The sequence below is a fragment of the Diadema antillarum genome, unplaced genomic scaffold (genome assembly GCF_040938485.1).
Source record: "Diadema antillarum isolate AM-2024a unplaced genomic scaffold, OU_Dant_1.0 seq00001045_RagTag, whole genome shotgun sequence".
Lineage (NCBI taxonomy): Eukaryota > Metazoa > Echinodermata > Echinoidea > Diadematoida > Diadematidae > Diadema > Diadema antillarum.
This window is the reverse complement of record NW_027271876.1, coordinates 327760-352104: the sequence shown is the minus strand read 5'-3', so window position 1 is coordinate 352104 and position 24345 is coordinate 327760. Positions and strand designations below refer to the sequence as shown.

The following is a 24345-nucleotide window of genomic DNA, read 5'->3' as shown; positions in this document are numbered from 1 at the left end:
TTCCCAACAACTTGTTGGGAGAAGCTACAGTACAACACAGGGCCTACGGGACAGTGTTAGGGTGGTGCATGTAGTAGTCTTGGCGTAGTAGTCCTTTATGACCAACAAGGGTTTGTGCCTGCAAACTAAGTTCATACTACCATGAACAGATCAACGATAAAAAACTATAGAATAAAATACTCATGATTTTTGTACAGTCTTTGGTCTTCAATAACTAGCACACGAGAGAGGCATGATACACTCAAAACATTACACACTTTGAAGGCTGTACCTCTTGTAAACTTTAGTAATATGTCATGGTGTTTACATTTGTTCTGCATTAGTCTATTGACAAAACCAATTGCTTTTCATATAAAGATTGCATATATTGTTAAAAACTCCCACACAAACCTTCACCTATACAAGTAAGTTACTGGTAATTTTGAATCACATTCAATCAATGGACAAGTAGCATTGTTCTAAAATACACATTAGTTGTTGTAAACTATATTGTATGACAAAATAAATATAATTTAGTAGTATAACTTCAGAAGGTAAGATGACAAAGAAATTATTTCAGGAAGCTGATTACATGTATTTTCCACCATTAGTTTGGTAATAGTAAACTGATTAAAGCAACAATAATATACAAATTTAAAAGCCTTGGTAGCTGCATGACTGAGCAAAGAATCTCAAATTATTGAAATATTACAAGAAAGATGGCAGAAAAGGTATTAATTGGTTCCCTACAGTGTTTAAAGTGATCCTACAATGCAAACAAACAAACAAGAGTTGAATAAGAACTAGCTGACAGGAAAAGAAATCATAGCCTGAAGTATAAGTCCCTTCTTCTTGGGGTGGTTTGAATGGGTGACGTGGAGCGCAATGAACGGATTTTCATAAGTTCAGCTTGACATTTTATATAGGAAGATAATTTTATTTCTGATTTTATCAAGGAAGCAAGAAAAAATCAACATGATTCTTAGGAGAGACACTGGATGCTGGCAAAATTCATTCTTGGCTGAGTCACATATCATAAAGCACTGTATGCAATCAATTAACTTTGCTATAATTTAGATTAAAATTGATTGCAGCTAGGAATAAACACCTAATTGTGAGCAGTTAATTCTTTGCTATGCTCACTTCCATTACTCTATAAGCTGTTATCTTCATGTACAAATATTTTCGTGAGATGTTGTTTTCATGAATGGACACCAATGCTAACATAAGTGCACTTACCCTAGTGCATGGCAATGTTTTTGTGTGTTCGTAAATTCGCAGTCCAACAGTGATTCGCGAAATTTGTGAAAATGAAACCCTTGTGAAAATAACAGTTTATACAGTATTGAGAATTACATTAAGTTGAGACTTTCTAATAAAAAAGAGTATGTGGTAGTGATGACTGATGTTGGTAAAGATAAATTCTTGAGATGAGGATTCTAGGCCACCTGAGAAGAGTCGTCCGCTGTCTGGTACTTTCCATCTTCACTGTTCTGAGCTAGATTCCAGACTGCATCCTGGACTGTGTCAAAGAGGAGGAGGTCCTGGATTTCACCTTTCTGGAGCTGGTCTTGGATTGTAGGCTATAGAGAAACAAAAACAGAAAAAAGATCAAAAGCAGAAAGAGAAAGTGATGATATAATTACAAACAATTTTGGAGATAGTAAGTAGACAAGGGAAACTTTTTTTTTTTCATTTCATCTATTTTCACTTAATAAAACATGTATACATAAAATGTGACAATGGTATATGACAAGTATAACATGACAATGTGACAACAAACAAACACAGCAAACAAACAACCAAAGATATCAAGTGAAGGGGTGAGTGAGAAGGCAATTGGCCTTATTTAAAACTAACCCCGGAAAAGTAAATACAGCGTAAATACAGAGAAAAATGTTGGCACACACACACACACTCACACATACACACACATGCATACACAGACAAAAACATACACCAGCATACAATACACAAGATGCCATTTTCACAAACACACCCTATCTTGCTAGTCTCTTATAAATTCATAAAATGATAAACCTACCATGGAATCACATAGCTGGGAAAAAATAAAAGAATGAAATTGAGATACAAAATAACTGCTTACAGCCAAAATTTGAAGTTCCATAATATCTCTACTACTTCTATCGTACCTCGAGTAGTCTTCCTTTCCATGCAGTAATATAACATATCATAAATTGTCCACATCATCTCTACATTCTTTAAGCAATGCAAGGTATCGCATACTGGGTAGTGTGTACGAGAAAACCAACACATGAACATGATCTCATGGATTCTTCTTCTCAAATAATCACAGTCTGTAAAGTGGGCATTTTAAACTAATATTTCAAAGATTATGAAATAACCAACTGTGCAGATGAAAGTAAAGATTGTTGCAGTATTTGATATATGTAATAAAAAGACATTTTCATTAATTTACTTTTGATTTCAATTTATATCTATTGTTCAATCGTCTTGATTCCATTCCATTAATGGCCCTCTAGGTGACATTGGAACAGATTTTCTCTTCAAACATGTCTGATAACATTGTTTTGATCTTGCTAGACTACAAGAACAAAATTTAAAAGTTTGGCTACATTTGGAGCAATTCTGACAGTTTTCCTCAAAAAGGGTTTTTATTATCATAAAGTTATACTAGGGCCTAACACAATGATCACAGCAGAATTAATCAACACAGTGTGTTAGGTACAGATGGACTTGTTCAACCCATTGAAGACTAGTCCCGAGTATATTCAGGCAAATGTCTATGGAAAAATGTGTATTAAAGCAAAATCAGCCTATCAACAGGTTAAACAGATGAAACATCCACCAATAATTATAGGTGCACATCACGAGACCGACACCCACGAGTCATACAGCTCACAAGCGATACAGCCGATGAGTTATACAGCTCACGAGTCATACAGCCCATGAGTTATACAGCTCAAGAGTCGTACAACCCATGAGTTTGACGCTAAGCTAACAAGGCCCACGAGACTGACACATTAAGCCCCGTGTTGTATCTGTCGAACTCGTGGGCTGTTTTTACCTAGTGTCGCACTCATGGGCTTTATTTGCCTAGTGTCGCACTCGTGGGCTTTATTTGCCTAGTGTCGCACTCGTGGGCTTTATTTGCTTAGTGTCGCACTCGTGGGCTGTATGACTTGTGGGTGTTAGTCTTGTGGGATGACCCCATAATTATGACCTTTCATCTCTCCACAGAATAAGAAAGCTGAGTGAATTCTATGCTATGAAACATGACAGGTAAAAATCCATGACTGTAAGACACTCACCAAGACGTTGGCAAAGGCTGCTACCACACCATACCTCCTTAGGTCAGCCATTAGATCACTCAAGCCCTGCACCACAGTATAGTCTATGGTGTTGACGCGGGAAAAGTCCAGGACTAGCTTGGATGGATGCTTTGCCAGGACCAATTCTGTAGTCTTCTCACAAAGGTATTCCACCGAAGGATAGCGAATGTCACTCTCCACTGTAATCACAGTAATTGACTCAGCATCAATCTGTTCATTGAAAATATATGTTGGAAGAAATAAAATTCTTTCTTTATGACTGTCATTTATTTTCAGACAATGGAAACTTGTAACTTTGCTGCATATGAAAACTCTGTTTGTAGTCATGTAGGATGATGTTATATCACATTAGAATTCCTCCAAAGAGAAGTCTGATTTCATTATTACTTTCGCAAAATCTTCATCATTTCACATAATATCTATTTATTTTAACCTTTCTCATTGATTCTTTTGTTAAATCTGAAGACATGATGAACCCATTGCAACTGATTGATAATTTACCCTACATCAACATAAATAAGCACTAAATTGATCAGTGTTTTGGCAGTAGCCATGATAAAATCATGATAAAATCATGATAAAATCATGGCTACTTTTAAGGCACTAATCAATTCAGTGCTTATTTACATTGATGTAGGGCAAATCATTAATTAGAAACGGTGCAATGAAAATATCATGACGGAAGAATTTTATGAATTTTAATAATGACCCCAATATCTATTAAACAATTATCAAAAGACTTTGATGCCTTCTGTATGGCATTGACCAGATATTTTCTAAACATTCTTTATGATTTTGCTGAGTATCATATTGTGGCAAAAGAACTGTCCGTAATACAGTTGTATTTTGAACTTTTGCTGATAAGTATTTAACAGTAATTCATAAGACTATTAAAGACTTGATTTGATTTTAAGTTGCTCCAATTCATAAATCAACTTCAAATTGTCAACAGATATTAAACAAATGATATTGTTAGTAGATACATGTAGTATAGTAAGTACTGAAATGTACGTTTATTGCTCTAAACTAAAATGAGCCAAGAGCCAAGAGTCATACTTCATTTCTATTGAGTCTTTTACATCAGGATGTCATTCAACACATAACATATACAAACATTGCTTTCATGTATGTTGATGAATGACAAACTAAATTTGAAGAAGCCAAAATAAATAATGTATCAAGGTTCTTAGGAGAGTTAAAAGGGGAGTGTGTGTTATTAATGGGAGAAAGAAAGGCAATAGGGAGAGAAAGGTGAACACCTGTAAACTAAATTACTGTGTCTATATTATGGTGAATATGAAGTCTGTTGTTACAGATGTCATTCCAGAAAATAGCAATACATTAAACCTTCTGATCACACTGAGGTACACTATACTGTAAAAGTGGATATTTTCGCGCGACTAATTTTTCACGCTCGGCGGGGTAAGAAGAGCTTCGCGTGTTTTTAATTCCGCGGAATCAAGACATCAACTACTGGAACATATGGCAAGCAAAAATATTCGCGTGCTTTTATTTTCGCGCTAGTTTCGGGTTGCGCGAAATGCGCGAAAAATTTCAACACTGCGAAAATTTCCACTTTTACAGTAAACGTTTTTGGTTTTGATAGAAACATTCCATCCACCTGTCACTATAGGAAATCCCTTTTGTACTCAGCCAAGCAGAGCTGTAGAATGGTAGAGGCACAACATCCTCCCTTGTATTATTTTCTATTCCAAGGTCTTTGAACTTGACTGCATTTGGATCATGGAGAGACTACAACATCCTTTTTATTTGAAGAGTTTGAAACCTCCTCCCCCTTGTGTAAGCTACAGCTCCATTATTTTTATCGTCTGTCAACAAAAAATACTGGGTAAACATGGCGGATGTTGTTTATATGGTGGATTAAAACTCTGATGCTGATCATAATCATGTTTACTGCCACTTTTTGCGAAAAACATGAACCTCATAAATTGCCATTGAGTTCATTGACATATTGGTGAACTTCACACAGTTTTATGGACTGCTATTAAGCAACTGTTAATGGGACTGTACACTATGAGTGATCAACTTGGTCTAGTCTAGGGATGTCATAAATACTACATTTCAAGTGTTGTTTTGTTTTCTACCTCTAGATATAAACACAATTATCTTCATATACTGCTGTTTCTCTTTATGTGAATTTTGGTTTACTTGCAGATAAGAAAGGACAGACATTCAGTCCACACTGCTTTATTTTTCAGCTGCACACTTTTTTTTTTTTCACAATTCATGAGCTGAAAAGCAGAGAATCTGGATTGGTCCAGCCAATGAAAAGAATGAGTGAAGATACTGTGGGCAAAGAATATAAATCAGGATCTTTTATTGCAAAATCACTGGAAGTGTATGCTTTCACACTTGAAATATGTTAAATTCAAACTGCATGGCATGTAAATGTATTTTCTGGCAAAGTGCATGGATCATTGCATAGCTTGCATTATGATATTTATTGATGAATATCATGAAAACAATTTTATGAGCAAAATAAAGAGAGGTTTTCACACGTTCTCCTTTGACAGGTCTTCCACATGCAATGCCAAACAATACAAAATTACTGCATTGTTACATATGTCCAATCAGGGCCATAGGAATCAAAGAATTTGATTAGGGGAAAATCAATTTGTTACACTGAAAGTTTGTTACTCTGTAGTTCCATCATGTACAGAGTAATCTAGCAAGTAAACCAAGAACCTGTCAGAGAAACTGGTGGTGAATTGGAGAAAACATGAAAAGGCCCAAAACAAAGATTTAGAGTATACTCCAGATTTCAGGACAGAATGCAGGTCAGAGAGAAAACCAAGTCATAACAAGCAACACATAAAGTGATTCGTGTTGCAAAAGGAGACAGTTTAAAATTAACAAGAGTAAATGCCATATCAGTTGGCTTTGTAGATTAGTTAATTATCACAGAATAATAACCATTATACACAACAAGGCGGATAAATGGGGGGGGGGGGTAACTCCATAGTCATAACACTGGAAGGAATATGTGATGCTTGATGCCACTAACCCAATTATTGTCACACTCATTGTCATTATGATAAAGACATAAAAATATATTAACTTTCAGAGTCAATTGTTAGACTTTTGTATGAGCGATGGTACATCTGTATGTGCTTACTTCATCACCGAAAATCCGTTAACATATTAAGTGCTTCCAGAATCTCTCTTTAAGTATGGAAATGATATTTTTATTGTTTGTAAAAACAAAAAAGAATAAAAATTGAATAGTAGAAGGTAGCAAATGAGAAATTGGCAAATGGAGTGTAAAAATGCTGTATGAAGGAAAAATATTGGTGGTCACTGGTCAATATTAACCCTATTCCCACAGGGGGGGGGGGGGGGGCATTTTGGCCCCTCCCCCCCCCCCCCTCGATGTTTCGCGTGATTATCCCGCAACGTGTGATGCTCTCGCCGCGACATTTTATGACTCTTTTTTGGCAAGTATCCACAACTATTGAGACCAAATTTGTCGCTCCCGGGCTCACTGTTTTGAAGCCACACCCCTTTGAAAAAAATTCGTCAACCCAAAAATTGCTCAAAAACATGATTTTGTGTACATATCCAATGTAAATTGTGTTTTTGCAATTAATTCATATAAAAATAAATATTTTTACTTTCAGTGGCTGATAATGATTTATTTCAGCCTAATTATGCTTTAAAAAGTGTCTGCGACAAATTTTGACAAAAACAACAAAAACAAAAAGTAAAAAAACAAAGAAATACATAAGAAATAATTATGAAGCTGAATTTTTGCTTCAATATTATTGTTGAGGACATTGAACAGAATATGTTCACCAAAAATTAGAATTAAAATTAAAATTAAAATTTGAAAAATTACAGTCTTGTAGATTACATTGGCCTCTACCTTAGTGCAAATTTTCGCGAGGATCGCGCAATCCACGGCCAAGATCTGAAGGGGGGCCAAAAAGGCCCCCCCTTGGATTAAAGTCCCTAAAAAAACGCCGGTGGGATTAGGGTTAAGGGCTTCCAACAGAGATAGACATGGATGGAGTCCGAACAGACATGAAATGACAGCTTTCACCCTGGGAGGTGAGGGATGAACTGTTCTAGAAATAATATGTATGGATTGTGCAACCAACAGGCTTTGAAGGTAGATCATGGACAAGATCCTTTAGGCTACATGACTGGTGATACTTACATTTCTAGCATCCTTCTATTCAGAAAGGAGATAAATAAAATGAAATACATAATATACAAAATGAAAGCAGGTTCCTCCCAATATGCAAGTAGTACTGTAAAAGTGGATATTTTCGCGCAACTAATTTTTCGCGCTTGGCCGGGCAAGAAGAGTTTCATGTGTTTTTAATTCCGCGGAATCAAGACATCATGCACAGGAACATATGGCCAGCAAAAAATATTCGCGTGCTTTTATTTTTGCACTAGTTTTTGGCTGCGCGAAATGCGCGAAAATTTCAACACCGCGAAAATTTCCACTTTTACAGTATACTGAAACACACACTTTCCTCTACTAGTCCTATAACTTAAGCCATGTTTTAGTGAATTGCCACACTACTGTGTCGATGATATTTTCTGATTTTTCGGTCAGATAAAAATCGCTCTGCGATCAAACATTGCGCTGGAACGAAGATGCGATTGCGCACGGAACGGCCTCTCATATTACGCAAATTCAGCCAATGGCTAATGCGCAGCCAATGGCTGAATTCTCTACCGTACATTACGAGATAAAATAAGTAACCAAGTAACCAGAACAAAAAATGATTTTGCCTAACTCTTTGGTTGCTGTGAAATCATTCTATGTCTAGAGAATATCATGTCAAGTCCAAGAGTTAGCCAATTTCATTGAGACAATTTGCTGGATCAGAAAGATGAAAACTAATGGAACCTAGCAACAAAACAATCACCATTACTAAACAAAACTAGAAATCTCAATGAAGAGGGAAATGGGCTAACTGGTTGGATGGACTAGAGTATAATCTATCACAAATTTCATTAAAAAATACAAAGTAACAGAATATTTCAGAAAGAAAAAAACTCTAAGGGCATAAACAAACTTGTCAGAACTGATGAAAATCTATAAGAGCACTTATCAAAAAAAGAAAAGAAAAAGAAAACAGAAGTCTTTATAGATAGATTGATTTATGATAGTTATGATATTCAAGATGGTTTATGATAGTTTACTAGTTCATAAACTTGCACATGCACATACATCTGATAGAGATCTAGCAGCTAACAGCACTCTAGAAATTACGTGCTTCCAGTAACACTTCCATTAATAAGCATAACTAACACATTGCGGCATGAAGAAATAATTGTGATGTTGTACATAATGGCCCGAATTCACGAAGGTGGTACAAATGAAACCATGGTTTAAACCATGGACAAAAACCATGGAGCGCCAAGTGTTTCATGGAATATTTCGTTACGAAATCGGTCATTTCGTCGATGAAATGATTATTTTGTAACGAAATGACAACATTTTTTTCATTAACGAAATGGTCATTTTGTCAACGAAATGACCAATCTCATAAGGATATATTTCGTGTAGCAGTGTAGTGGTTGAAATGTTGCATTATCTTTCTTTGTGCAAAAGAAATTGAAATGTGTAATGTCTGAAAAATACTTGACAAGGCATGTGTACTTAGTGAAAATATATATAGATGACTGGATTATGTAATGGAAGAAGAATCAAGGAGTGTGCATTAACTTGCCTATAAAGTGAGGACAAGTTTTACTTGACATCAAGTTTGAAATGTGAAATATGTCACCGATTAAATGGTTTAATATCTACCTGGAGACACACTTGTTTAATCTTGCTGTTACCTGATTTCCTGCCCAATCTGTCTTTTCTCGTTCTCTTTTTTTTTCTCAGTGAAGTTTGAAAATGTACATAGTTTTGTCACATTGAAAATTCTATTTTTGTCAGTATCATTATAATTACTGATATCAATATCATTATCATTATCAAAATTGCTCTTGAAAATAATGTAGCTTTAAATCAATCCGGATTGATATAGACAATCAGACACTGACAAGTGTATAATGTATGTTGTTGCTATTCATCTTCAACTGTGTGAATAAGTGAGGTAGGGGGATGCATTCCTAAAAGTCATATGATCATCAGTCTGTACAGCTGTAATTGTAAATGGTATAAAAATCAGTTTTTTTTTTTTTTTTTTGGTTATGTTCCCCACTTTATTAACTGTCTATAAATCAAGAAAAATCAGACAATACGGTCACAATTAATTCATCTAGGAATTTACTCTTTCAGGAAAGTAGAGCATGTGATTTATGATGGTTGGACTGATATGTTATACTGTAGTTGACGAAGTTACATCAGTTGTGACTGGATGAATATAACAACATTTAATTTCAGTCTATTGGAAACTAAAAACAATGTATTTTGTGCTTTTGATGATGCCCTTGAAAGCATCTGACTGGTGCAGTGCAGTAAAGTTGACTATTGATGTTTTTGTTACATTGATGTAATTTTAAATGTATTAGTTGTACTTCTATTGTGTCTTCTGTCAAATGTTTGAATCACTGCTGACTGATGAACCTTAAGCATACCGGTATCCAGATATTTGTACAAAACTTACATTCTGGGTTAGGATTACAAGGTACATATCAAAAAGCAGAGTAAACTGTTGACATGCTTCTACTACATGTATCTGTGTTAATTTTAGAACCTTAAAATGGATTTAAATGGGATGCAACTATAAGCCTCATGGGACCTTTCATACTGCCCTCTATGCTTCTCATAAAAAACTAAATGTGCCCACATACATGTACAACACTGTACCAAGCGTGCTATAATTCTCAACACCATTGCAAATAATGGCAGGTGACTAATAACTCTTATCACACTTTATCCACACAGCCAATTGTAAAGTTTATTGAATTATTGACCCTATACTGACTCCATTTCGGTTCTCTTTCCCCTTTTTCAGCTGAACAGAATATTCAAGTGAGTTATAGGAGATGGATGAATGGATGAAATACTGACTGCATGTTGTGACAGACACCCTGCTAGATTTTCACAGGTCACTAAGCCTACAGGTCACCATGCCAACCTTGTCTCCATGCCAACCTTGTCTCCATGCCTACCTGAAGCTGCTGACTGTTCAGCCCTCCATCCTCCATAATGCTGAACTCTGGAGAAGACTCCACCTTCACATCTGGTCTGGCCACAGGATAGAGAAGGATGATGAGATCCACTCCAATACCAATCAGGGTCCCATAGGCAACATCCAGACCCAGTGATGCCAGCAAAGTGACAACATAAGGCACCAAGTCTAGCTCTGGATTGAAAACAAGAATTCATTTATAAGAAATAAAATACAAGTGACTCCCATTATGCCAAAGTCCTTGGGACCAGCAGGTTTCTTTCATGATATCGAAATTTCATTATAGCTGAACAGTATAGTATATAAAGACATATTGAAGACAATTTTGGAGTCTAAAATTTTACTTTTTACAACAAGAATTTTGTTATTTCTGTGTTTGCTAAAACAGGGGAGCCATGTATTTTGCTTGTATCTGTGACTTTAAAAAAAAAATTGTCTTTCTGTAGTACATAACAGATTATCCCACAACATTGACGGGAAATTCTTCAGATTCCTGTCTGTATCTACAAACTCCATGCAATATTCACAGTCACTACCACGTCTACTTCACTGAACATTGATGAAATCAAATTTGAAATGACCTGTTCTGTGCAGGCAGGGCTCAACGTCAGGGGTTGTCCTGGGCCACTAAAAACTAATGTCAGGCTACCAAATTTCCAGAAAGATTATCATCTTGTGGCTTGATTGGGCTACTAGGATTCAGAATCGATCGTTAATTTTATGCTTCCTTTTTACTTCTTATACCTTTCTTTTTCTGGTCACCTGAGAAAATTGTTAAGCGTCAAGCCCTACGGTATACGGATATACAAAAAGCGTAAATCTAAATGAATAAATAAAAAAATATACAAGTAAATATATGTAAGTATAATATATTCATTGGTGTACTAATTTATCATTCCATTCTGTCGACAACCCTAGCATTTCACGGACAACTAAAGTCTACAAAGAGGGCCTGCTTTACTGTCAATGGTATATCTCAACTACTAAAGTCTCCAAAGAGGGTGCTCTTCACAATCAATGATGTCACTAAACTGCTACAGTTACACAGAGTTTTACCACCAGCACAACTTGAATTTTGAAGAGCTAATTTTGTTTTTCACTCAGCACATGAAAATATATGTAGACTGGTAATAAAAAAAATCACGACAATTCAGCAGGACAGAATGTGATGAGCTAAAAAACTATTTTCTCAAATTCACTGAACTTATTTGCTTCAAAGAATAGCCTACACTGGCCATTATGTCTGCTCATATGATGAGCTAAAAATTAGTTTTCTCAAATTCACTGAGCTTATTTGCTGTCAAAGATTAGCCTACACTGGCCACCATGTCTGCTTGTATCACCTTTGTCTGATATTGGGGATCTAGACTATACACCATGATATTCTTTCTGTTTAATGCAATAACACTCAAAGTAAGCTTAAGTTTTACACTCTAAAAAAGATAATTCAACATCTGATATATTTCCTATATGTCATCGATAAATTGAATGGATAAACTTGGAAATATTATATTTTGAAAGAAGAGAATATAGACACAAACACTTCTTGGTGAGAAAATGATCACCGATTAATAATATTACTTCAAGACTTCATGTGACAAGTCCTAGAGTTTTGCATCCTTCCATTATTTAGTCCCAAGTCTGGGTGGGTGTGACTCTGAGCTCCCTGGGTTACTCACTCCTAATGGTCCATAGTTTCTTCATGATGGGAAGCTGAATGAGTTTAATGAGAGCCACAATGATAACAGCACCCAAGGAAGCTTCAGGGATGAGTCTAAAGAGAGGGGTGAGGTAGGCCAGGGCTAGGAGTACCACCGATCCCGTCACTACACCTGCTGCTGGGGTGCGCACCCCACTCTGGAAGTTTACAGCGGTCCTACATGCAGATAGGATTCCAATAACATTCACATAAAATTTATTCCTTGGTAAGGAAGTTAGAAACAGCATTATGCAGATGATGAAATATCACCTAAATACAACCAGCAAATATTACTTCACCTCAGCCACCTTGTTAATGTTGCTATTTGGGCAGAAGGTTGCTACTTAACCCGCTGAGGACAAGTCCCGAGAATACTGGGACAGGTGTCTATGGGAAATGCGTCTTATAGCAAAATCAGTCTGCCCTCAACGGGTTAACTCACATGAGCATGATATTGACTTAGTTGAACACTATACCCAATGTACTAATCAATGCACAGACAATAATTATGTTATACATATTGATACAAATTTCTTTTTTGGAATAAGTGTAACTAGTTATTGTTTCTGTTTCTGTTTTTTTGTTGTTGTTTTTTTGTTGTTTTTTTTTGGTAATATGCTATATTCTATCTATGTCTCAACAGTAAATCTATGACTCCAAGGTAATTTATTGGTTAATCAAGTATGTTATATGAATATATCAAACATTTTTTCAATACAACTTTGGTCTATTTGGACACCTTTGAACTACTTCCTGCCAATACCTTGGAGCACAAGATATAAAATGTCGACCTACACTACATGTACCTACTGTCTCAGAAAATAGGGATTCAGAGTATATAGGTGGAGAGAAAAACACACAGACTCTATACAAGTCTAATTGTGAAATATCTGAACAAACCTTGAGAAGCTGCCTGTCACTGGATATCCTTGCACAAAAGACCCTGCCAGGTTGCAGGCACCTTGGTACAAGGACAACATGAGGACCACTGTTAATGGACAGCATTAATCTCACATAGGTAGCACTGATCCTATATACAGTCTTGATTGTACAGTGGACTCCAGTTATAACGAAGTCCTCGGGACCGGCAGCTTTCTTTCGTTATATCAAAATTTCGTTACAACCGAACAAATAAACAATAAAAATACATAGAGCCGATAATATTGCGGCCTGAATTTTTATTTCTTTGTAATCGGAATTTTGTTATAACCATGTTCGTCATAACGGGAGTGCACTATATTAATCTCACATAAATAGCATTGATCCTACATACAGTGTTGATTGTATTTATTTCACAGAGATACCATTACTCCATTATGAATAGCATTACCGTTATACAAATAAATGTAATGCATAATGTAAAATAACTTAGTAGTTATTTTTATCACTGTGATGTTTACTGTTCTTTAAATATTCAAACATCTCAAAATCACAGTAATACAATACAGACAAATCAACAGAATTCAGATAGCATCTTTCACGATACAGAAATCAAGTCCAGACTCTAAAAGCATCACATTTTCATCAGAACAAAATGGCATCACCTTCCACATACTGCTATGAAATGAAGACTGCATAAACATATATTCAAACAGTGATGATAAACTTACCTATAGCTATGAGTTCCTGGTTTGGTTCTATTCTGTAGTTGCTTTGTCGTGCTAATAGAAACAAACATAGCAATGTTAGACACATACCAATTCAACCACACATGATACAAGCATGCACTTACGATTATGGTCAAAATCACTGGTTAAAATTCTGTATACAAATGAAATGGGTTATGGAAAATAAGCAACATTTGGCAATCCAAAAATGTTTAGCACTGATAACTATAATGCTATACTATTATGACATTTCTACATTTTACAAACCCATGCAATAATAAGTGATGAGTTCTTCTGAATATCTAGACCAATGTTATTAACTTACAAAGTTACATGAACTCTTATTTCCCCGCACCAATGATATCTACTTGCACTGAGCATAAATAATGAATAGACAAATAGTTGAAAACTACTGTAATGTCAGAATAACTCTGCAAACTAAATTTTTTTTTCTAGCATTATAATGCATGTCTATTATATGACGAGAATCACTATCAGAAGTCACATTTCTAGCTGCCCTAATACTTCTATGAATTGTGGGTCTACAGTTGTTTTGATGGGACACAACATGCAGTTGGGTTCCATGAGAAATTTTCTAGCAAATGCATTCACATGAAACTTACGACTGAGAAGATTACTTCTGTTTACCGCAACTGAAAGTATTAGATTTTCAGATTATGTTTAACTGAGAAAAGATTGACTCCACTCATTAGACAACTTACCAAAGCCTTTTCCTATAACTATTGATTCAAAGAATCCTATTATTGGAACCAGTGCGATGCCTATATTGAACACCTGCAGTGAGATAGAACAAAATAAATAATTGGAATTTAACAATGATATGCTGCAATATCTATGAGAAAATATGTTTGCATACAAAGAGCACATCAAACATTTACAGATGGGAACAGAGTAAAATGGATAGCTCTTTGGTGTGCTTTGGTTGTTAAATGAAATAGACGTCCAGATACAGATGATACAGTCCTATGAACCCCTTCTACAGTATGCACATACAGTGTGTAGGACGACAAGTTTTGAGGAATTGAGTTGAAGTGGGATTATTTACTGACTGAAGTTCACTGGTGTCAATCACAGGTGCCCATCACTAGTGATCACCAGTTGTGTTTATCACTGCTGGTCATTGACACCATCAGCGACGGGTACCAGTGATGGGCATCAATAATGCACTCGAATGACGAGCCTCATATCAAAACCATGTTGATCGCTGTGAGTGGAACACATTTTGTCTAGTTTCTGTTTTTGCATCATATTTTTTGTATTTTTTAGCTTTTCTGGGCAGGCTACATATGTCATCTATCATGGTGCCGATCAGTAAATGCAGAATATTTCAGCTAATTCCTTTGTTCACATACATGTACATATACAAATTACAAGTAGATTTTTTAACATCCTTTGTGCTGAGAAACTATCGCCATTATTGGCAGGTAAAACATCCAAGTGATCAACTGAACATGTGGTTCCACACATCAAGCAGCCTACACTTGTATTTTGTATGCCATTATTACATGACCACTGCTCAATAAACACAGACACTAAATATCTCGTAAGAAAATTGGCTTTTTTTTCCCCATCAACATGACAAAGTTAAACAAATCTTGAGAAACACTCACCCCTAGTATATTTGGCAAGTTGAAATTTGGTAGTTGCAATTTGGGAATCCCATCACTGTCGATTCGACCTGTGACAGTGATAGCGCCCTCGTGGCCAGACGACTCCAAGGCAAAGGCTATCAGCATACCACAGCCAACTACAATGGCATTGCGAGCTGAGTGTTGAGAAGGGACAGACATAAAACTCTCATACAAGAGTAACCCCAGGTACAGAAAGAGACAGCAAACAAACACATGCTTCTACATTATATTCACTTCTAATCAACAGTAGCTAGTGATACAGTATAGAAAATCTAAAGAGAATCCCACAAAATGTCACTTTTTCCTCCCCGTCTGCTGAAAGAGGCAAGTCAAGTTGTCTTTTATTATCTTATTAAAGTGAAAATATCTTTATATTCCTAAAATTTTCTTTATATTGTTCAATACATGTGACATCACAAACTTTAGTAGTCTTCTCATCCAGCGATTGCTCCATTGAAACTTCAAAAATTCTTCACTTTTAAACAGATTGTAAAACTTTCCTAATACTTTCACTGATGTGTTCTACTAAATATTGCTGCATCAACTCAATCTACACACTACATGTCAAGGTGAACTTGTCTATTAACCTGTTGAGGACGAGTCCCAAGTCAGGGTTCGAAATTGGCGATGGTCCGCTGGCCATTGGCCACCCAAAATCACGTCGGACTAGCTAAAACTCATGAAATTCTGAAGTTACTAGTCCGTCTGGCGAGCCAAAATATTGCTTCAATGTCAAAATTGATTCTAAGTAGTCCGCCTGGCTAGTTAAAAAAAAAGTTAAGTGCGACCCCTGCAAGTATACTCGGGCTGGTGTCTATGGAAAATGTGTGTTGTAGCAAAATCAGTTCGTCCTCAATGGGTTAAGAGATTGGGTTGTTTCATCAAACAGTGCTGAAAAGACAATCATCATTCAGACTGAGTCATCATACCTGTTCCAATAAACCAAAGAACTTTCCAAAGAATCTTGACAGGTAGAGCGGCATCCCGCCAACCTCGTCTCTCCCAACCAACTGTCTCTCGCTGCAGCAGCTGCAACACAAGAACACCAAAACAGTGGGAAATGTCAATGAACATGTACACTTCATCTCTGGTACATAATCCTTTCCAGACACACAATGTACATAATGAGCTGGTTTTAGGTCAATATATCATTAGTCTATTCTAGACCTTGAATTGCCAGCAATAATAAGTGACATTATTTGTCTCAGAAAAAGCACTTTATCTGCCAAATCCTTTGCTATAATTCTAACTTCCTTAAATTGTCATGTACACACATTGTTACTAGTAGGAATACAAGCTAAATCAAGGTTCTTCGGGAAGATCTTTCTACAAGAGTACTGTAAAAGCTGTTGTTTTCACATACAAATATTTTCGTGAATGAGGATGTCACAGACATTTTTATGAAATGATGTTTTCGCAATTTCACACCAAGGTCTATCGTTAGTGTGCTAATGCCTGTCCATTCACAATATGTTTGCGTGCTGTTAAATTCTCAGCCCAACAATGATTCACAAAAATTGAACCCTTGTGAAAAAGACAGCTTTAACAGTATTGTGGCCTTGCATCACAAAAGCAACAAAAAGGTGCTAGACATGGATTGAGACTGGAGGGCTGTTTATGAAAGAGCAGACCTTAAGCCTTAAAATGATGTATAACTCAATTCAATAGATTCTCAATACTGGAATGAAGGCACATACTCTGTAAACGTGGGTACTGAGAAAAGAGGCTCTGATGCATAGGGTCTATTCAAGCAGTGGCACTTAATACCAAGCTGTGCTCTGTGCAATGAATGGGACAAAAACAGGACAGAAAACCCCCTTGCAACAACAATGAAGGGATTATCGGATATAGCTGAAATTGGAGGGATGCTCTGTTAACATATTCTATACATGACTAATACCAGCTTCCCAAGCACTAGCATCATCATTTCAAAAGTTACTGGAGTTGAAAGATAAAGGAATGGTTTAGTATAGGTGTAAGTGAGGATTCAGCTTTTTAATTTTTGTAAGATACTTTGAAACCACTCTCAATATGAAATGTTAATGAGCATACAATTCTAAGAGGAATTCAAAGCTGATTTGATGAAAATCGGTTTTAAAATGGGTGAGATATTGAACAAACAAAGTAAAACAAAGTAATCCTAATAAAAGGTGGGTCCTAAAATTATTTGGATCACTTTGTTCTAGATATCTCACCCATTTCAACACCAATTTTCATCAATTAAACTTTTGATTCCTCTTAGAATTATATGTTCTTTCATATTTCAAAATAGGTTTCTCATTATCTCAAAAATATCTTCATCAAAAAATGTTAAAGAAAAACTCTTTGTTTTGAGATGCAGGGTCATATACATATATATAAGATATATATATATTCAAGATACTGACACTGATAACTTAGAATCAGTTTACCAGTTCTTCTTTTCAAGTTTCTTCCTACGCCTTGCATTCTCACCTTCATATTCTACCTCCAAAAATGCAAACAGGGTTACATTGAATGTATACACTCAAATCCTTTGCATTTGGTACATGGTTTTGCAGGAGTTTAGGGATGATGCTGCAACAACATGTTTCTCCTCATTATATTTCAGCAGGTCACCAAAGGAAGAACTTGTTGCATTACCAAACCTTTTGAGTTCACTGATAGTGTATTACAATGAATTTCGTTTCCCCAATTGTGTATTCTTTGCTTCAATACGCAAATAAACAAAATGCAAAGCCATAAAGACACAGACTTCCCCAGTCTACATGAAATCTACAGAAATATCATCCATGGCCGGTGGAACCATGGGGGCTGTGGGGGCTCAGGCCCCCACACTTTTTGTGCATCATACAAAGGAATACATAAGGTGTCATCACTTTGGGCCCCCACACATTTTTTAACCCGGAAGTACGTAAGTGGCACTAAATAGAAATAAGTAAATGGAAATCTTGAAGTGTGAGCGCGGTAAGGTTATGTTTTTCCACTGAAGACCTTCTTTTCTTTCTTTTTTTGTCAGCTGAAAAAAAAATGGAAATGGAAAGGGAGAGATGAGCTGCTTTTTTTTTTTTTTTTGGCTTGTTAGCTCATGAAACCCGGAAGTGGGACCCCACACTTTTGAAAATGCTCCGCCAGCCCTGTGATCACCAGATAAAGTCATTTGCTACTTAATATGTTGTAGCTAAATCATGTATACTTGTACTTGGAATGCATGGATGGAATCCAGAAGAACATGTCCATAAAATGATAGCATGACATATCACACCACACTTATAAAGGAACCATAACATAAATTATCAACTAAGTCCTATAATTTCTCTATGGGTTGTGGTGAAAACTCATCCAATAAAACATTATGAAAGTCTTCACAGCATTTTATCCCTTCTCATCAATGATAGCTGACCTGATCAAACTGAGATGTTTAGTTTCAAAATTCTACTGGGAGTCTAATATCTGAAATAGGAGGAAGAGGCAAAGGAAAAAAAATGCTGAAAGAGAAAGAAGTCAAGGAAGGGGAACTATCTCAGTCAGCAATCAGTACTTCCCACACAGATTGAATAATTGCACTTGCCTTTTCAAATTACGTTGCGTATAAAAACAACCACAATGTGTTAATCATACTCTTAGACTACTTTGTACACCTATCAGAAAACTTTCTCTTTTTTTCACAAATCTTTTTTTTCCGACTTTCTCACATGACACATTGCAATGGATGGCAGGACTTCACTTTGGCTATATTTTGATCTCAATATGGAAAACATTTGTAAACAATCTGAATTAGTGATTTACAAACTGTATTCTTTATGTGCAATGACATGAAAATTTCACATTTTTAAGCCAAAGGTCAGAAAATAATCTGATATGAAGAAATTATCTCTATGTACAAGTGTATATAAAAAATACAAAAGGACATGTAAGTTGTGTGATTTCTGCTTTAATGATCACGCCTCAGTTTAAGTAACAATATATCTAATCACTGTATGAGTATCAATATCCAAGACATCAGCTAACATTTGTGCCCTTTGAGCACTCAGATAGAGTGGTAAAGGCATTACAAATACTAGCACATTATTACTTATTGTTATTATTTATTATTATTATTATTATTATTATTATTATTATTATTATTATTATTATTATTATCATTATTATCATTACTAATACTATCGTTATTATTATCATTATCATTATTACTAATAGTACTAAATTTTATAATTATTATCATTAATATTACTATTAATTATGATTAAACCATATTATTATTATTATCATCATCATTATCATAATCATCATCTATATCAAACTTACTGTGAGAAGAACCAGAAAGACCACGGTGATGATCCCTAGGAGAGCGTCCCAAGGACTACGGACAGAGAGAAGAGATCATGATAAGGAAAACAGTCATTTTCTTTGTAAACTCACTTCTTGAATTGAAAACCAAATATTTCACTGTATCATTTATTAACAAAGAAATACACTCACAGTGACCAAAAAGGCTGTAATAAAACTAGACATTTATTTTCATCAACCTGTATGGGATTACTCTATTGCTATCCACGTTGACTTTGGCACTGATACAAAGAAAACAAACTAGAGAGTGCTTTTATTAGAACTGGTCAGAGTCCTGCATTGCACTGCACACTCTTGCAAACCTCAACTTCCTTGGATGTAATTTTTAGTATCAATACTCAATGGAATCAACAAAGTCAATCCTCGATACCTCAGTCCTTACATCATGTTTGTAAATACTGTAGCAGTTTTCATTGTAATTGAGCTTCTTGGATGGTAGACAGATAGTAATGAGTCAACAATAATATTCCTTTTTTTTTTTGGGGGGGGGGGTGAATCATAAAGAGACAGAAAATGTAACTGAATAATGTATGTCACTGTCACTTTTGAATGAGCTAATTGCCTAACTGAGACCTGAAGAAGTCTAACTAATCATTGCTCTTTTTCACTTCATTCACATTTTATCATGTGGAATCCTGAAAGAAAAGTATTTTAAGGAACATATTATGACAGCAGTTTTATGGCAAAGAATATACCACTGACTGCTTGCTTCCATGATCAGAAGTACAATATAATGATAAATATTAAACATACACACACATGTTCTACTTTATTGGACGTAAAGCATCATTTAGGCAATTTGCTGATTTTTATAGTGTTAATGCAATTTCTGTCTGATTCTCACATATTAAATGGATGGTAGAGTTTTGGTTGATACACGGCAATCTGTTCCAACATTTTTAATGATTTTTGGAGATAATGAGAAATCTCTTATAAAACACGGAAGAGCATGAATGTAAAGTCGATTTAAAGAAAAATGGATTTGAAATGGCTGGGATATCCAAAACAATGCAATCTTAATAAAAGGTGGGATTACTTTGCTTTACTTTGTTTTGGATATCTCAGGAATTTCAAAACAGATTTTCATCATATTATGAACCTTGAGTTTCTCTTAGAATTGTACTTTTTTTAACATTACATAAAGTGGTTTCTAAGTATCTTGACCTCAACCAATACTATACCATTCCTTTAAGCAAAAGTCCCATATAAACTTACAACACAAACCTTTGATTATCATTATGTATCTTGTAGAATAAAAGGATCACTTATAGCATTATCATTCTAGAGACTGACACACATGTCTCTCCTCTGGAATATTGACTGACTGACTCACTTTGATTGTGGAATGTTTTTGAAAGTATTGTAGACATCTTCTGCAAAGCTTCCAGATGAGAAGTGAATGCCCAGCACATGTTTGACTTGACCAAAGGCAATGGTGATGGCAGACGCTGTCGTGAAACCAGCTACAACGGATGCTGAGATGAAACCAGTCAAAGTACCTAGAAATCATGTGAGGCAAAGTAGAGTAGAGGGTGATGGGTAACAACTGATACATCCACCACTCTTAAAGGTGGTACTGTATTTATGTTTGCTCTTGCACCAAAAGATAAATATATCTCATAATACATACTGGGAGAATAGAAAACAAGAGTACCTGTAAAATTTAGCTCAAGCCTTTGCTGATGCTGCTGTCATTCCATTAACCACGGGCGGATCCAGGAATTCCTTAAAGAGGGGGTGCATTGAAAAAATTAAAGGGGGGGGGGGTGCACGCACCCCTACCTCATTTTTTTTCTTTTTCTTTCTTTTGTTTCAACAAAAAATAAAAGGGGGGTAGGCGTGTGCCTGGTGCGGTCCTCCCTGGATCCGCCACTGTTAACTGTACTGGTACAACTCCTTTGTGATAAATTTGTGTAAATTGTGTGACCAGCATTAATACAGTTAGTAACAGGCTACAAAAGAAAATAGTGCAAAGTAAATCTAATCAAATTGACATTCATGCTGAATAATCCTAAGTATACAATGAGCTTTGTTACATAATTTCTATTCATATCAGAAATTGGGTATTGGAACCATGCAAGGGATACGTCATCTCATACTACACTAAACTTTAAGACCTTTTGCAGTTATACTAGTAGCTGCTATGAGCATACTGTGATGCCAGAGACTCCAACTCTCCCGCTTTCGATGGGAGATCTCCAGCCGAAATCCCATTTTGGCAGAATCTCCCGTTCTCCCGCTTAAAATGATTTCTTCCTTAATTTCATTGTATGTTTGAAAATAAGCCTTAACAAGTTGGATAGCATGAGAGAGCATCTAGAACCCTAGACCACAACAGACTTTGTGCTCAGCGCACATCAACTTGGATCGGTCTCCCGTTTGCGAGGGGTTTCAGGCGGGAGAATCTCCAGACCAGAAGGTGCTTGGGGTTGGAGTCTCTGTGATGCAAATTCTTCACAAATTCTACAACAGAAACACAACTAACTGTTAGAGGTAAGATGGAGGATAGCATGCAAACTGAGATGAGATCACACCTAAGTGAAAGATGCCTAGAACCAGCTGGATGACACCACAGATGAAACCAAGGAGAATGGCATAGGATGCTTCATGAATCCCTGTATGATGGTCAGGGTCTTGAACTCCATAGGAAGAAACCAGGAGAGACATAATGGCTGTCGGTCCGATCGTTACATCCTTAGCTCCACCAAGGATGCAGTAGACAAAGCAACCCATATAGGAGGAGTAGAGACCATACTGCAGGAGGATCACACATTTATTTGATCAAATCAGTCTACAAACACTTCATAGTATTCAATGTGAGGTGAACATAGGATTTCATAGGAACTTCTGCCCAAAGTTCATAATGCACATGCCATGATATGCTGTGAGTTTATTCAGCCATTGTTTACAAGATGATTCCTGTACTCCAAGTTCATTTATTCATAATCTATCTTTGCTTACTATGAAATGAACATGCATAGATATACACTATACACTTTTTCTCTTTGCAAAAAATCTCAAAAATCTTTCAGACAGAAAAATTACATGATAAATACACAGATCCTCCAAAAACTCTGGACATCATAAGTGACATTACAAGTATTTTAAATATTATTGTATCCCCCGAACAGAGTTCGGAGGATACTATGGATTTGGCCTCGTCGCGCCGCGTCCCCATCCGCCGCCGCCGCAGAGATTTCTTTGTGAGCACTCTACCAGCTATATTTCTTTTCCGATCATCTTCAAATTTGGCATGAAGGTGTATTATGGTTAGACAAAGACGCCTATTGTTTTTGGTGATGGCGCCCTTGCTTGTTCCGTCTTTATACATGAAAAGGTAAATTCAATAGGGTCTGCTTGTGAGCGCTCTACTGGCTGCAGTTCTTCTTCGATCATCTTCAAACTTGGCATGAAGGTGTATTATGGTAAGATGAAGAGGCCTATTGTGTTTGGTGATAGCGCCCTCGCTTGTTCCGTCTTTATACATGAAAAGGTAAATTCAATAGGGTCTGATTGTGAGCGCTCTACTGGCTGCAGTTCTTCTTCGATCATCTTCAAATTTGGCATGAAGGTGTATTATGACAAGACAAAGATGCCTATGGTTTTTGGTGATGGCGCCCTCGCTTGTTCCGTCTTTATACATGATAAGGTAAATCCTATAGGGTCTGCTTGTGAGTGCTCTACTGGCTGCAGGTCTTCTTAGATCTTCAAATTTGGCATGAAGGTGTATTATGGTAAGACGAAGACGTCTATTTTTGGTGTGGGCGGAGACATCGTTGCCATGGTAACAAGAATTTTTGTGGAAATAGCAGAGATTTCCTTGTGAGTGCTCTATCGGCTGCATTTCTTCTCCAATCATCTTAAAATTTGGCATGAAGGTCCACTATGGTAAAGCAAGGCCGCCTGAGATTGTTTTTGGTGTGGGCGGAGACATTGTTGCCATGGTAACAAGAATTTTTGTGGATATAGCAGAGATTTCCTTGTGAGCACTCTACTGGCTGCATTTCTTCTATGATCATCTTCAAATTTGGCAGAGTTCTGCAGAGTTACACCGCTGCATCATATTATTGTCATCAAATTTGGTACCCAGAAGCAAAATGTGGACAGGATCATTGTTGCCATGATAACTGTAATTAAATGGAATTTCTGTATGAGCTCTATATATTGCGATGATGTATGATGCTGTGGGTTCGGGGGATACATGTGCTCGGCTGCGCGACCCGCCGAGCACCGATCTCTAGTTATCAAATGGTATTTTGTTTGAATTGGTATCTGCCTGGACATTTGAATTAAACATTTATTAAACAGATATTTACAATGAGTGAAGAAGGTGAAGTTAACTTACCTGTATGGGCAACTTTGCCACACTAGCATAGGCTAAACTCTGAGGAATGACCATCAAACCAACGGTCAAACCAGCCAGTAAATCACTCACTAGAAAGTTCAAACTGTACTTTGGCAGCCATAGAGTGATAGGGAAACGATTCTTCCAACTCTGCACAGAGCAATAGTTCACAGCTGCTGTCTTGATGCTACTCAGCTCCATGACTTCTCAGTAATTCTAATCATATGAACTTTGAGCTCCACAAGTTGACAGCCTCTTCATGGCATAGATTCAAATGAAGTCTCCAAGTTGAACGG

The 24345-nt window shown here is 36.4% G+C and overlaps 1 protein-coding gene across 1 annotated transcript; it reads right to left on the bottom strand.

Moving 5' to 3' along the window:
• Nucleotides 1-1418: 1418 nt before the first annotated feature.
• Nucleotides 1419-24250, bottom strand: LOC139743079 (sodium-independent sulfate anion transporter-like). The gene is made up of 13 exons (XM_071653587.1): nucleotides 24050-24250; nucleotides 22239-22458; nucleotides 21038-21203; nucleotides 19663-19717; nucleotides 16305-16404; nucleotides 15355-15509; nucleotides 14446-14518; nucleotides 13727-13777; nucleotides 13017-13077; nucleotides 12097-12293; nucleotides 10398-10591; nucleotides 3273-3503; nucleotides 1419-1562 (listed from the first exon to the last, which is right to left on the bottom strand). The coding sequence occupies exons 1-13, from the start codon at nucleotides 24248-24250 to the stop codon at nucleotides 1419-1421; spliced, it is 1848 nt and encodes a 615-aa protein (XP_071509688.1).
• Between the last annotated feature and the right edge of the window lie 95 nt (nucleotides 24251-24345).